The sequence below is a fragment of the Podospora pseudopauciseta genome, chromosome 3, assembly GCF_035222475.1.
Source record: "Podospora pseudopauciseta strain CBS 411.78 chromosome 3, whole genome shotgun sequence".
Lineage (NCBI taxonomy): Eukaryota > Fungi > Ascomycota > Sordariomycetes > Sordariales > Podosporaceae > Podospora > Podospora pseudopauciseta.
Window position 1 is genome coordinate 1517482 of NC_085893.1, and position 12442 is coordinate 1529923.

The 12442-nt window shown below is 53.9% G+C and overlaps 5 protein-coding genes and 1 non-coding gene across 6 annotated transcripts; 2 read left to right on the forward strand and 4 right to left on the reverse strand.

Annotated features, from left to right (window-relative positions):
• Positions 1-290: 290 nt before the first annotated feature.
• Positions 291-409, forward strand: QC763_0051610. The gene has a single exon. It is a non-coding gene; the product is annotated as a tRNA-Glu (tRNA).
• Positions 410-843: 434 nt separating this feature from the next.
• On the reverse strand, positions 844-2287 carry GDI1 (Rab GDP dissociation inhibitor alpha; the record flags this gene model as incomplete). The annotated part of the gene is made up of 3 exons (XM_062910870.1): positions 844-1204; positions 1263-1960; positions 2041-2287. The coding sequence occupies 3 exons, from the start codon at positions 2285-2287 to the stop codon at positions 1007-1009; spliced, it is 1143 nt and encodes a 380-aa protein (XP_062766851.1). The 3' UTR covers positions 844-1006.
• An 841-nt stretch (positions 2288-3128) lies between these two features.
• Positions 3129-3308, reverse strand: QC763_304210 (uncharacterized protein; the record flags this gene model as incomplete). Its single annotated transcript, XM_062910871.1, has 1 exon — positions 3129-3308. The coding sequence occupies one exon, from the start codon at positions 3306-3308 to the stop codon at positions 3129-3131; it is 180 nt and encodes a 59-aa protein (XP_062766852.1).
• Positions 3309-3527: 219 nt separating this feature from the next.
• MRPL4 (54S ribosomal protein L4 mitochondrial) lies at positions 3528-4785 on the reverse strand (the record flags this gene model as incomplete). Its single annotated transcript, XM_062910872.1, has 2 exons — positions 3862-4785; positions 3528-3800 (listed from the first exon to the last, which is right to left on the reverse strand). Exons 1-2 carry the CDS (start codon positions 4774-4776, stop codon positions 3528-3530), a joined length of 1188 nt encoding a protein of 395 aa, XP_062766853.1. The 5' UTR covers positions 4777-4785.
• On the forward strand, positions 4761-5278 carry QC763_304230 (uncharacterized protein). Its single transcript, XM_062910873.1, has 2 exons — positions 4761-4920; positions 4978-5278. Exons 1-2 carry the CDS (start codon positions 4907-4909, stop codon positions 5189-5191), a joined length of 228 nt encoding a protein of 75 aa, XP_062766854.1. The 5' UTR covers positions 4761-4906; the 3' UTR covers positions 5192-5278.
• Positions 5279-5736: 458 nt separating this feature from the next.
• Positions 5737-11171, reverse strand: QC763_304240 (uncharacterized protein). Its single transcript, XM_062910874.1, has 3 exons — positions 8599-11171; positions 7986-8539; positions 5737-7912 (listed from the first exon to the last, which is right to left on the reverse strand). The coding sequence occupies exons 1-3, from the start codon at positions 9344-9346 to the stop codon at positions 6299-6301; spliced, it is 2916 nt and encodes a 971-aa protein (XP_062766855.1). The 5' UTR covers positions 9347-11171; the 3' UTR covers positions 5737-6298.
• Positions 11172-12442: the final 1271 nt, after the last annotated feature.

Below are 12442 nucleotides of genomic sequence, written 5' to 3' on the forward strand. Positions count from 1 at the left end.
CGCCCGCCTTGATCACCCCACCGCTCTCTCTGCTTCTCTCTCCTTGACCCATGTAAGAGATTCATCATAAAGCAGGTACACAAAGCTATCAAACCGACCCAAAACAAACTCTTACCGTTACTTACCTTACTAGCTGGACAGCCTCTTCCCTGACTCTCTGACGACCCAACCCCCCTCGCTCCTTCCTAGCAATCAACCGCTCCTTCCTACCACCTCTCGTCCCTCCCTGCTTCCTTCCTCTCTCACCCAAATATATATCACCTTCCCTCATACCCTTCCAACAAATAAACTCCCACATAGTGTAGTGGTTAGCATGTCAGGTTTTCACCTCCTCTCTCCTTGCTCTTCTTAGCAGAGAGTCGCGCAGTTAAATACCCTGGAGACCCGGGTTCAAACCCCGGTGTGGGAATCTTCTTTTGCTTTTATTTTTTCCTGCTGTGTCATTTTTTTGCCGGGCATGTAGGCACTTGCTTATCTTTCTTTTCACATGGGTATCGACACTGCCAACGCATCTCCATTGCGGCCCCTTTTTGTGGCCATCTTGAGACGAGCTTGAAGAGGGCACCACAACCAGAAAAACAAATCATCAGCAACAACAACCTCCTCTCATTCATTCATCTGTGGAATCGACCAAAGTAGTTTGTGCTTTTAAACCTCCCATCCACCCCTCCCTCATCACACTCTGGCAATTTCGAAAAAGAGACATACTTCAATGCCAGCAAGACAATTATAAGACCTCCTTCCCTCCCCCCCCCCCAGCCCTCACAATCATACACCCCCACACGTCCCCTTTCCATCTCAACACGGTCACACATACACACACATACACACCTCACCCCCCACCCCCCACAAGGTTTTCAACTCTTTGTGTATTGCTTGCTTGTACGTTTCAGAAAAAAAGACCCAGAACTAATCACATATCAATCAATCCTCCTCATCAATCCCCCCCTCCCCATTGGCAGAAAATATCCTACCCATCTACCTCACCCCATCTTCTTCCCCCAGCTTACTGATCACCGCCCTCAATCTGAATGCCCTCCCTCAAACCCTCGACAACCAACTCCTCGCCCGCCAAACGGCGGTAAATATCCCTGACGTCATCCGTGGTCGTCTCGAAGTGGCTAGAAGCGTCATAGCTCTTAGAGATGAAGATGTTGTCCTTGGTGCCGTCCTCGAGCGGCTCATAGAGGGGAATGGGTGGGCCCTGTTACATCAGTCAGTGTTTTCGTCCTAACAAAACAGCGGCAAGAGACAAAACAAACCATAAACTGCTCCTCAATCTTGCCCAACCTCTCAATCCCCGGCGCCAGCTCCAAATGGTGATTGGCCGACGTCTCGGCAATGGTCGACACAATCGCGATCCAGTACCCCTTGGGGCAGACATTGTGCGCCGACGACACAACCGCAATGTAAATATCATTCTTGCGGCCGACCTGGCTCTGGGGAATAATCAGCTGAGCCGAGTCCGCGTCGCTCGTGTTCGCCAACGGGTGCTTCAGGATGCAGATGGCCCTCAGTACGTGTCCCACAACCTTGACCTTGTTGGGGAAGTAGCTCGGGTCGCCAATGATGATCTTGGCCTTGGTCTCAAACTTCATCTCGGGCTCGATGTTGGTCATGGTGGCCTTGATGCCGACCGCCTTGTCGCCCTCGTAGACCACCTCGTCGACGTTGGTGTTGAGCATGTAGGTGCCGCCGTAGATGGCCGACAGGCGGGCGAAACCCTGGGGGAGCTCGCCGAGGCCGTAGAGGGGGTAGATGTAGGGAGACTTTCCGTAGCGGGCGACCGAGTTGCCATACAGACGAATGCGCTCGATGGCCTCGGGGGCGACGCCGGGCTTGTCGAGGTACGAGTCAGTCTGGTAAAGAGCCATGGCGTGGCCGATGAAGTCTTTGGTCGTGGCCTCGAGGCCGAACTTGTCAAACACCTCCTTCATGGTGCAGGTGGTCATGTTGAGGCCTGGGGGGAGTTATCACTGCTTGTCAGCCAAAATGTCTTGCACCACCCGATCTTTGTTCCCCCTTGTGACCATAACTAACCCTTGTGTGTCGCAGAGTCCTTGAGGTCGAACTGGCCAACCCACTCAATGAAGCTCTTCATGCGGCGCTTCTCGAAGATGCCCATCAGGGGCGACTTGAGAGCCTCGCCGGCATCCGAGGGGACCTTGGCAACAGTCGCCTTGCTTCCCGCACCCTGCTGGACGTAGCTGCCGGCAACCTGCTTGAACTCGAGGTATCTGGTGACGTCGGTCGAGACAAGGATGTTTGTAAGCTCGCCCGAGGACATGAGGAACTTGGGGACGAGGTCGATGTTCCAGTCGTTCAGGCGGCCGTACTCCTTCCAGGGCTCGGTGCCCTTGGTGTAGTTGCCATACTTCTTGTAGAGCTATTGTTGTCGAGGAACATGTTAGCGACCTCAACAGCCTACAATAACAGCAGCAGACGGATTAGGCGATAGAAAAGAAAAGAATGCATACCGTCTCAAGATTAACCGAAGCAGCCTCACTATTCAAAAAAGGGGGGGCGCGTTTGTAAGCTCAACGGTTCTTTTTCTCGAATACAGAAACACACCCAGGGGCAACAACAACAAACTCACCCGCCGTAGTGGTCGTTGCGGTCAATGTGCAACACCTTCTTCCCCTTGACACTGAGCACACCAGACAGGATGCACTCGGTCAAGCCGGTGCCCAGCACAATGACATCGTACTCTGGGGCGATCTCTTCAGCCATGCTTGCGTTTTTTCTGTCTGCTTCTCTAAAAATCGGTTTTCGTTTCTTGTTGGATGGAGAGATAGATGGATAAGTTAGAGTTTAATGGAGAATGGGCGGTCTTTCAGGTAGGTAGCTTGGGCGTGTGTGTTTGGTCTGGCAGGTGGGCAAGCTAAAGCAGCTCGAAGGGGGGGGGTTTGAGCGGGCAGGTGGGTCGAACTTATATTCCCTATTAAAGATAGATGACGGACGGACCGTGACAGCTCCCAAAGAACAAAAGGGTTTCCCACAAGATTGCAAATCAAGAAGAACAGGAAACAAAACAAGGGCCAGGATCACGGTGGAAATTTGATGGGCTGGCAAGAGCTTATTAGCAGCTGGCCAGATGGTTTCTCGATGTTGGGCTTAATATTAGATTGTCATTCATCAGGGGAGGGGGAGGGAGAGGTTGCTTGCTGTCGCTCGCCTCTTGGTGGGGAGGAGGGGCGGCGAGTGGCAGCCCCGCATTCTGGGGTCTCCTTTGAGCTAATCAAGCACCATGGCGTCTTTTGATTCGACGCTGAAAGGACAGGCGGTCTAGGTCCCTCGTCTCGGCTCATGGGTCATTTAGCACCTGGAAGCCATCAAACTTGCCGACCCAGACGACTTCACATCACAATAATGTCTTTTTGTCTAGAGGTTCAAATACACTATCTGTACAAGAAGAAACCCGATGATGCCGTCCATCCATCTGTATAAATCGGTTCAACGGTCTTTTAACTCGTGGTTGCGGTGGTGTCATTTGTGTTGCTGTTGATACACAGGGTACAACCTCCCCTTTATAACCTCGCCGTCTCGCCCTGAACATTCGTCTCTGGTGGTGGTACCTCAGCCTTCTCCTCAGCCTTAACCTCAGCAACCTCCTCCTCAACAAGGTAATCCACAACCTTAGCCTCAGCAGCCTCTTCCTCAAGGAACTCCCTCGGCGTGAAAGCCCTCCCCTTCCCACTCAAATCAATCTCAGGATCACTCTCCGCCAACTTAACCGCATCCTCCCAAGCATAAAACCTCTCCGTCAACACATGCTTAATACCGCGCATCGTAACCCGAACCTATTCTCTCATTAGCACACACATTCCCCCCCTCCCTTTCCCACCAACAAGGTAAACTCACCTCCCTATCCCTCCCCTGCGCCTCGCTCTTCCCAAACCCCATCTTCCCCCTCTCCCTCTCCCACGCCCCCGTCGCAATCCTGTTCCGCTCCTTCACGCAAACCCACCACAACCTATGCAGATCCTCCCAACTCTTCCCCCTCAGCTCCTCCACCATCCACCCCCGCCCATGCTTCATGTCATCCTCTGGCGAAGCCGCCACCGTCTCCCGGTTTGGGAAAAAGTCCCACAGCCCGTGATCAGGGTCGACCTCGACAGGAGGCAGCTCCTCGCGGGATCGAGGCTTGGGGAGCGGGTCGTCGGACATGGAGAGCCTCCAGCGGAGACCGGTCCGGCGGAGGGCCGACTGCCCGCGCGATTTGGACATGTCCTTGTTGGAGCGCGCGCCGGGGTAGGTGTGTCTTTTCAGGAGGGGGGCGGTCGTGGACATGGGGCGGGTTAGGGATAACAGTTGGTGAGATATCCTGACGGAGGAGGGGGAGGGTGTGAGTCTGAAGGCTGCGCCCAGGGAGGGGCGGACAGCTGAGGCGGCGGCGGTGGCCATGGTGGTGGTGATATATCGTTCGGTTCGAGAGGTTGTTCGCCGGTGGTAGTAAGTAGTAGGTAGTTCGTGTTCGTGTGGTTTCGGGTTCCTCCCTCCTCTAGCTGGAATGAAATGACTGCAATCCCAAATTTCGTCCCCTGGCCGACGTCGACGCTGTATACTGGCTTGGGTCGAGCGGTCGGTGGTCGTGGCGGTGGTCACAAAAGATCCCCACGAGCAAAGCAAAAGCCGCTGCTGAACTTGGAGCTGGCTTGCTTGAGAAACTACCACTTTCAAAATTTGGGTGGTCCGAGCGCCTTCCCATCCAGCGGTGGAAATGTCAAACGGGAACTTCCGCTCTCTCGTTGAAATCCATCCCACCAATAGGTGCATACGGAGTGCTTTGAAACTGGATATTTGCATATTATTTCCACCGCCATCGCCCTGAAGCCATCACCACTTCAGCACGACGCCGACTGCACGATACACCGTCTGTTCAATCCTTGAAAGACAAAGCAAAAAGATGACCCTCCTCCAGTACGTCCCATCCCCTTCCTCTCCCTCAAACACCCCATCCACTAACGTCTCCAAAAGAACCTACCAAGGCCTCTCCCCCAGAGCCAGACTAGGCGTCGGCTTCGGCCTCCTCGCCTGGGGCCTCATCGGTCTCAAGCTCTCAGACAAGGCAGAGGAAAAGCTGGGCTACACCCCCACCGAGCAGGACAAGGCCGAGCTCGACAAGATGATTCCAAAGATTCACTCTGTGCCGAGGGAAAAGCCTTCCTCATCAACATCACCAACGCAATGATATCCGGCAGGGGCTGAAAATACAACAAATAAATAATTTATACACAAATACCCAGCCAGCGCTTGCTCATTTGAAATCTTCGCAGGGAATCCAAGTCGTGGTGTTGAACAGGCCTGCTTCCAGTTGTTTGTTTTCTCAGAGACACCATGACCACTCTACCACACATCGTTCTTGCACAAGAAACTCCCTTATAACAACTCACACCCTTCCGCTCTGTTGACCTCCGCTTCTAAAGTAAAAACGTATGTAAATATGTTCTGACATGATGTACAATGGTTGTCCAGCCAGTTTTCCTTTTCGACTCCCACTCTTCGCCCGTTTCAACCTCCCCACAACCATCATCCCCTTTTCAAACCCTTCCCTTGACTTTTCCCACCCTCCCATTCAACTTTTTTATCATTAATTTTTTTTACATCCCTCCCCACTCCAGGGAACTTGTTCACTGACCATGTTCACAGCAGCATCTATTTCCTCATCCTCCGCCATCCATCCACCCATCCTCCACTACCCACCCGCTTATTGCCCTCCCCCCATCCCCAAGTCTATGTTCGTTCGATCGTTCGTTGCAGGTGAGAATTCTGGGAAGAATAAAAACTTGTCTAATGCAAAGCCACGCCACCCCATAACACACTCCATAAAACAGACGAGGAAAAAAAGAGATAGAAATCTAAGAATCTGATGAACCATCCGCATTGATCAATTGAAGACGCCCACACCGCCAAGCCCACCATCCACGTCTGTAGAAAATGCAAACTGCAAACCGCCGAGTTTGTGACCGATCTGATGCAAACGGAGGGGAATCGAAACTTTTGGGGGATGTGTCACCCGTGCGTGTATCGGAGGGAGAGGAACACCCAGATCATCATAAGCTCGGAAAACCCACTTTCAGCTCGCAAAACACAAAAGAGAGGAAAAAAGCAGAGAAACCGCAGGAAAAACCATGAATACAAGACTAAACGAGACCACCCCATTGACTGTGAGAAAGCAAAATGAGCATTAAAACGCCGTTGATGCAGTTTGTTGAGCGGTGCCCAGCACACTGGGTCGCTATTATGCCGATATTCCTCTCATTCTCTCCGCTACCGAGTTGCATTTCCGGACGAGTGACTACCTCGTCGTATAGGGGAGACGCCTGAATAGTTGAGTCATGTCCAGTGTCGTGTCCACCGCACCGTAGGCCTCATCGATGTCCCCCACTGATCCCATATCCTCCCCCCGCGCAGCCCCATCTGTAAGAACCCAATTCTTGACCGACTTTAGCATGTGGATGACGCGTGCAAATCGTTGATCGGGGTTCATGACGAGATCGACGTGCCGTGTTGTCCTCAAAAGATGGGTCGCTAGCCAGTAAAAATGGATGCCGTCCCTGCAGAATCCATACCGTCCAAGATATGCCGCGGCCGATGGAGGGAACTGGACTGCCATGTCATGATCCCAGTTTGCCTTGAACTTGTCCAAAGCCGTTATCAACGTCTTCAAAGTCTGCGGATCGACAAGGTTCGCAGCAATATCCGTGGGAGTCGTGCGACCATTACCATGCGGAACAGAGCTTCCTTGCGCATCCACAAACCAGGCGTTTGTCGGCAAAGGGGTGCTAGATCGACTGATGGCATTCCTGCCCTCCAATTGAACCTGTCTCAGGATGTCGAGTAGGGCATGAATAAGAATGAATTTCCCGTAGAGGTTGGTCGACCCCGGCAAAACTCGATAGCTGTTGTCGAGCAACGCCTTGAGAACCATGCGCATTTCGGGTTGTGTCGTACGTCGAGTGCCATCGGGATTTCGTCTTTCGGCAGCTGCAGGCCCACAGAGCCCCAGAGCTTCAGCACACTCAACCGCGTTGCTCGCCTCCCACGCTGCGTCATCCGCAGGGAGAGGGAGCCGAAGATCGAATGGGGTGAACTCGGGACCGCAGTTGAAATAGAGCCCCAAAGCCGCATCGTAGATGAAAATAAGATACATAGTTCTGACACGAGCCTCCTGACCCACCCAGCGTTGCCAATCAAACTGCGAAGCTGGGAAGTTTTGCGAGGCAAAGCTTGACTGGTGGAGAGGGCTGAAAGACGATTCTCCTTGCGAAAGGTGTAACAATCCAGCCTTGCGAGCCAGATTGGCAATTAGAGGCCAAATTCGCCGAGCTTTCTGGCGTTGGGCTGCGGTACCGTGCCAGGTAAACAAAACTTGAACATGTGCGATTGCCTGGAACTCTTCCAGGGCCGAGTTGGATGCCCAGTCATAGGTTTGCGCAAATCCCTCATCCTGAGCCAGTGAAGCCCTGAACAAAAGAGATGAGCTTTCAAACGAGGTCCTGAGCACTTCCATAATCTCCCGAATGTTGTCCGGGGGGGTTCGGTCCGAGTAGCATGCGCCTACGATGCACATAGCAGCCAAAAGGCCGACATAGGCGTCCAGGGCGCGGAACGTGGGAATGTGGACGGTAGCAAAGTGCACGTGATAGTTGGTATACTGTTCCAAGAAATGTCGAATGTTGTCGGGCTGGAAATGATGGTTGACGAGTTGGGCAGTGGGATTAGTGGGATCAGAGGTGGGGCACAAAAACTCGATGATTCTGCGGGACAGGTGGTGATAGGCGTTAGGATACGAGGGCGGAATTCCCCATGAGGGGAACGTCGACGAGTCGGTGGCTGTGTCGCCCGGAATGATGCCAACCGCTCGCGCAGAGCCAGAGTTAGGATCGGGCTTGGCCGCGGTCGCCTTCTCCTGTTCGCAAGTTAGGTCTTTCCACACATTAATGAAGAGATATGAAATGGGGTGTGGGATGGTTCGCACCTGCCTGTGAGAACATCTGCGCCCACTGGTCGCCGCCCTGGCCGCCGAGGAAGGGCATGCCGGTCCCGTTCTGGGGCATGCTGTAGTTCGCCAGCTGGGGGTTGATGTTGGCCGTCATGTTGTTCGAAACGTCGCCGCCGGTATAAGTCTGGTCAAAGCTGCCAGGACGCGTCGACGCGCCCATGACAGACCCAGTCATGCTTCTCCTATCGCGATTGGCGTCTTCGATTCGGTTAATGCTGCTCGATCTCGACAATTGATTCTGATCGTTGGCCATGTTGGTCATGGCTTCAGGGGCAGAGATCAGGCCAAATGGATGCTGCACCATTCCGTCACCCGGAATGCTGGGCATGCCATTCATGTGGTTCACCTCACCTTCAATGGCCTTCTGCTGAGCAGCAGCATTCTTCTTGACGTGCGCCTGCGGGTGAGACAAATGGCTCGCACCCGTAGGGTTGCCACGTCTAACCGAGCACTTGATGAAGTGACGCTTGAGGATGTCGCTACGCGAGAAGGTGTCGCGGCACAGGACACACATGTAGGGGCGATCGCCGGTGTCTACGAATACACGTTAGGCTACAGGACACGTCACAGCGCTTTCAGTCGAGTCAACTTACGTCTGAGCAAATGACGCTTCAGATGCTTGGCATGAAGATAGGTCTTAGTGCAGTGAGGGCAAGGAAACTTGCCGTCCGCATCCTTCTGGGGGATCGGGTTCTTGGCGGTGGTGCCAGGAGCAGGAGCGGCAGGCCGGCCCGGAGCACTAGGGAGGATACCTCTGCGGCCCTGGGAACCAACAACGTGAGTCGGCTGGTCGCCACCCTCGGGCAGCATGCCGTTCTGGCCCATCATGGGGCTCTGAACGTAGGGGGAGCTAATGCCAGCCTGCGGCATTCCACTAGCCGGCATCGGGCGGAGAACAGGTGGAGCCCGGGCGCCGGCCGGAGATGGGGCCGGGGCAATTGGCTGAGGATGCGCGGCAGCGGCCGTGGTGTTCGGCATCATGGTGGAGGTGCTGGCGGGATAGCCCTGAGTGGGATAGCTGTTGTTCATCATGGGGTAGTTTCCAGCGCCGCGTCCAGCACTTTGGTTGGGCGGAGGCGGGTAGCTGGTCATGTTGTTGGTGACGGGAGTATTGGGAGCGGAAGGCGTCCGAGAACCGTGGGGATAGCTCCCGTAAGGAGGCTGTTGCATAGCCGGATGGCTGGGTTGGAGCGGCGGCAGGGTCTGCGGAGGGAGGCCCGTGGAGTGGTGCTGCTGCTGGTGCTGCTGCTGGATGGGATGCTGTGACACGGCTGGCTGAGAGGAATACGAAGCCGTCGACGTGTTTATGACATTCGCCGAGCCGTTTGGCAGACCTTCCATAATCCGTCACACAAATACCTTAAAGTGGCGAGCACAGAATAACCATCCGAGGCCTTGGGGGGCGTCGAAGGGCTCTTTTGCGCGCGTTGGGGGAAGAGTAGTCGGTGCTACTCGTGAGGACGGGCGATGCAACAACGCGTCGTGTGCACGGGGGGTGATGATATGCCTCAGTCGGCGCGCGCTCTCGCTTGGGCAGAAGGGGGCAGGCAGCAAGAGCTGTTTGTTCCTTTGTCGGCTGTCGCAGGACTCGGAACCGGGACGACAGGCTTCTGATGGAAGGTCAGATGCGATGCGCCGGAAGGTGATCTGGCTGTGCAACAATTGTCGCGATGATGCGTCGTCGTCAAAGGTTGGCGCGTGTCGGTGGTGGTGGTGCTCGTGGGTGGAGAATACCCTACCTTAAGCGGAAAGTTGAGGCTCAAAGGAAAAAGATGTGGTGAGTGGAGAGAAATGGAGAGGTTTGAGTGGAAAGTCGGGTGGAGACTGCCTCTTTTTGTGCTGCTGGATTTGGGTTTTGGGGGGTGGTGTGTGAGGGGAGCTGTCAGGTACTTGCTGATGGCGGCCGGCGGGCAGTGGGTGGGTTATACAGTTCCTGGCTGGCAGCCGTTGGGTACCTCCTGGGAGCAGCCTGGTGGGGACCGAGCTGGGATTGTGGGAATTGTGGGATTGCAATGGTGGAGGGTCCTCCCAAAATTTCCCAGGTGAAATATGGAGAATCGTCCGGAAATCAAGCCTTTTGAGCGGTGGGGAGCGAGTTTGATGAAACCCAATTGTGCGAGTCGATTAGGTCTTTGGGTATTCAACGCTGGCGAGGGAAAGGAGAAAGGGCTTTGCTTTGCTGTGCTTTTGCTTTGGTTTGGGCAGTCGCGCAGACAGGATGTGGACGAGGGAAAAAAGAAGTGAAAGTGGATAAAAACAAGGGAAGGGAATGGGGACCGGCACTCAGGTAAAAAGAAAAGAGACTTGACTTGCGTCTGGCGGTATCTTTTGGCAGGTGGCAGGGTAAAAATGCCCAGGGGGAGCAAGTGAAGAAAGAACTGAAAAAATAAGAATAAAAAAAATACAGTTACGAGAGGCAAGTCACGTCCCTTTGGTCCTCCTCTGTTTTGGCGGCCATGTAAAAAGACCGGAAGCGTGTTTCTACCTACTCGCACACACATTGGCTTGCCCCTCGTACCCGGACTTGGGCAAAAGCCATTTACTTCATCTCGAGGAATAAAGTTTTGCTTACTCCGAGATTCTGTTGAATCAGCAGACTACAAATACTACTCCCATCAAGATGCCCTCACCTCTACACATATGAATTGCCCGCCTGTTACAGAATGTCCCGGTACCGCATCCGAAATGTCTGAATTTTTGCAACAAAGCGACTCGACGGACGAGGGCTGGGCGGTGACCTCATCAATACAGTGCGGCATGCACGGCGTACTTGGGCGGCAGGCGGTAGCGACAGGGACCTGTGGTGGTGGTCAAAGGGACGTCCTTGGCAAGTGGTCTGAGGTGGGATAGCAGAGGCAGGGACTGGGCTGGGAGGAACCACGCTCCGAGCAAGGACACTGGTTGGGTGGTGTCCAGTAGGGTGGTTGCCGATACATGTGATGCTTCAAAACGGCAACCAGCGACGCCCAAAGGACCGCCATGGACAGCCAATGTTGATACGAAATGCCATCGAGCTCTAGGCCCGAGACGTGGCGTTGAAGGCCCAGACGCCATCCGCAGTCCAAAGATGTGATCAGACTGGTAGGACCTTGGCTGTTTTATCCAGCGGCAAGATTTGCCCATTCCATGCCGTGGTGTTGATAACTTGATGCGTGCTTTTCCAGCATCCACTCATCACAAGTTGGATAATGGCCATGTTTCCAAACGGAAGTCGACGGGAGCGGAGGGGCTTCCAGTCTCGCGGAAACACTAGCCCAGACAAGTATCACAGGAGATGGGCACTATGCCAAAAGCATCGCCGCCTGCTGTCTGTGACGTTTTCGGTTTGTACTGTGTGCTCTTTGCGAAAACGACGACGCCGCCACCAATCCCGAAGTTACCGCCCACAACCCGCCGACATGTTTGAATGTATTGGAAATACGCGGATTCGTAATCCTGTACTTTTTGTCCAAAAGGGGTGGTCCACTGGCAATACTCACAGACATTATTTAAATAAGTGCTGGATCGGTGCTATGACTGGCTACTTCTCTTGTAGTTTTTTACCCTATCTCGATATGCTGGTGATCTGATATTGATGACACTTGAACCGCATCAACATCAAACCTACACTTCTTCTCGCCTCACCTTTTGTGTCTTCGCTGGCCGACGATCAGATCAGCAGCAAGAGCGGTCACGGGGTTTTTTTCTCTCTCGCAGTTTCTGTTACGCGGTCTTCTCGGGATGACTGCCATCGCCTCACCCAAAGAGGCATCTCCGTGTTTGTTAATAATCGGCCGCCAGGGGGCAAATTCTCGATGGTGTTTTTGTCTATCGATTTTTCCAAGTCTGAGCACTTTCTTGGACGACGATGACAACAACGGCCAACAGGATCAGACGCACCACCACCTGGCCTCGGTGACGAGAAAGACGGACTTCTCCCTCTGCTGTTGTGGTCGTCTGAGAGCCATCAGATCCATGACCCCAGGCCGTGATGGCGTGGATGGCGTGGACAGCGGAACGACCGAATCGTCGCAGAACTTGCGGTGAGGAATTGTGCCGCATTGGTTCCGTCGGGTAGTTCGGTTATCTCAGCGGCTGTCGGATGCTGTGCCTGTTCTTCCTTGGAATTCCCATTCATAACTCGATCACCTTGACAGCCAACAACGCCCTGGAAATATAACAAGATCTGACCTCTCTTGTGGTGGGAGGTGGTGGTTACAGTCCCACGTAATATTACTACACCGTACAACCAAGCCCGCCAACGCCCATCTGCGGCAGCAAAGCAACAAATCATCAACGGGGTGGTCAGCTCATGGCACTTGCATATATTATGCAATCGTGCAGCGTGCCGTTCGCCCTTCACAAAACAACAGACGGCCACATTCTGTATGAATTGGCAGAATGAGTCCCTTGATGTCCGTTGTGGTCCGGGTGTGGCTCGCTCCTGACTGAATTGGT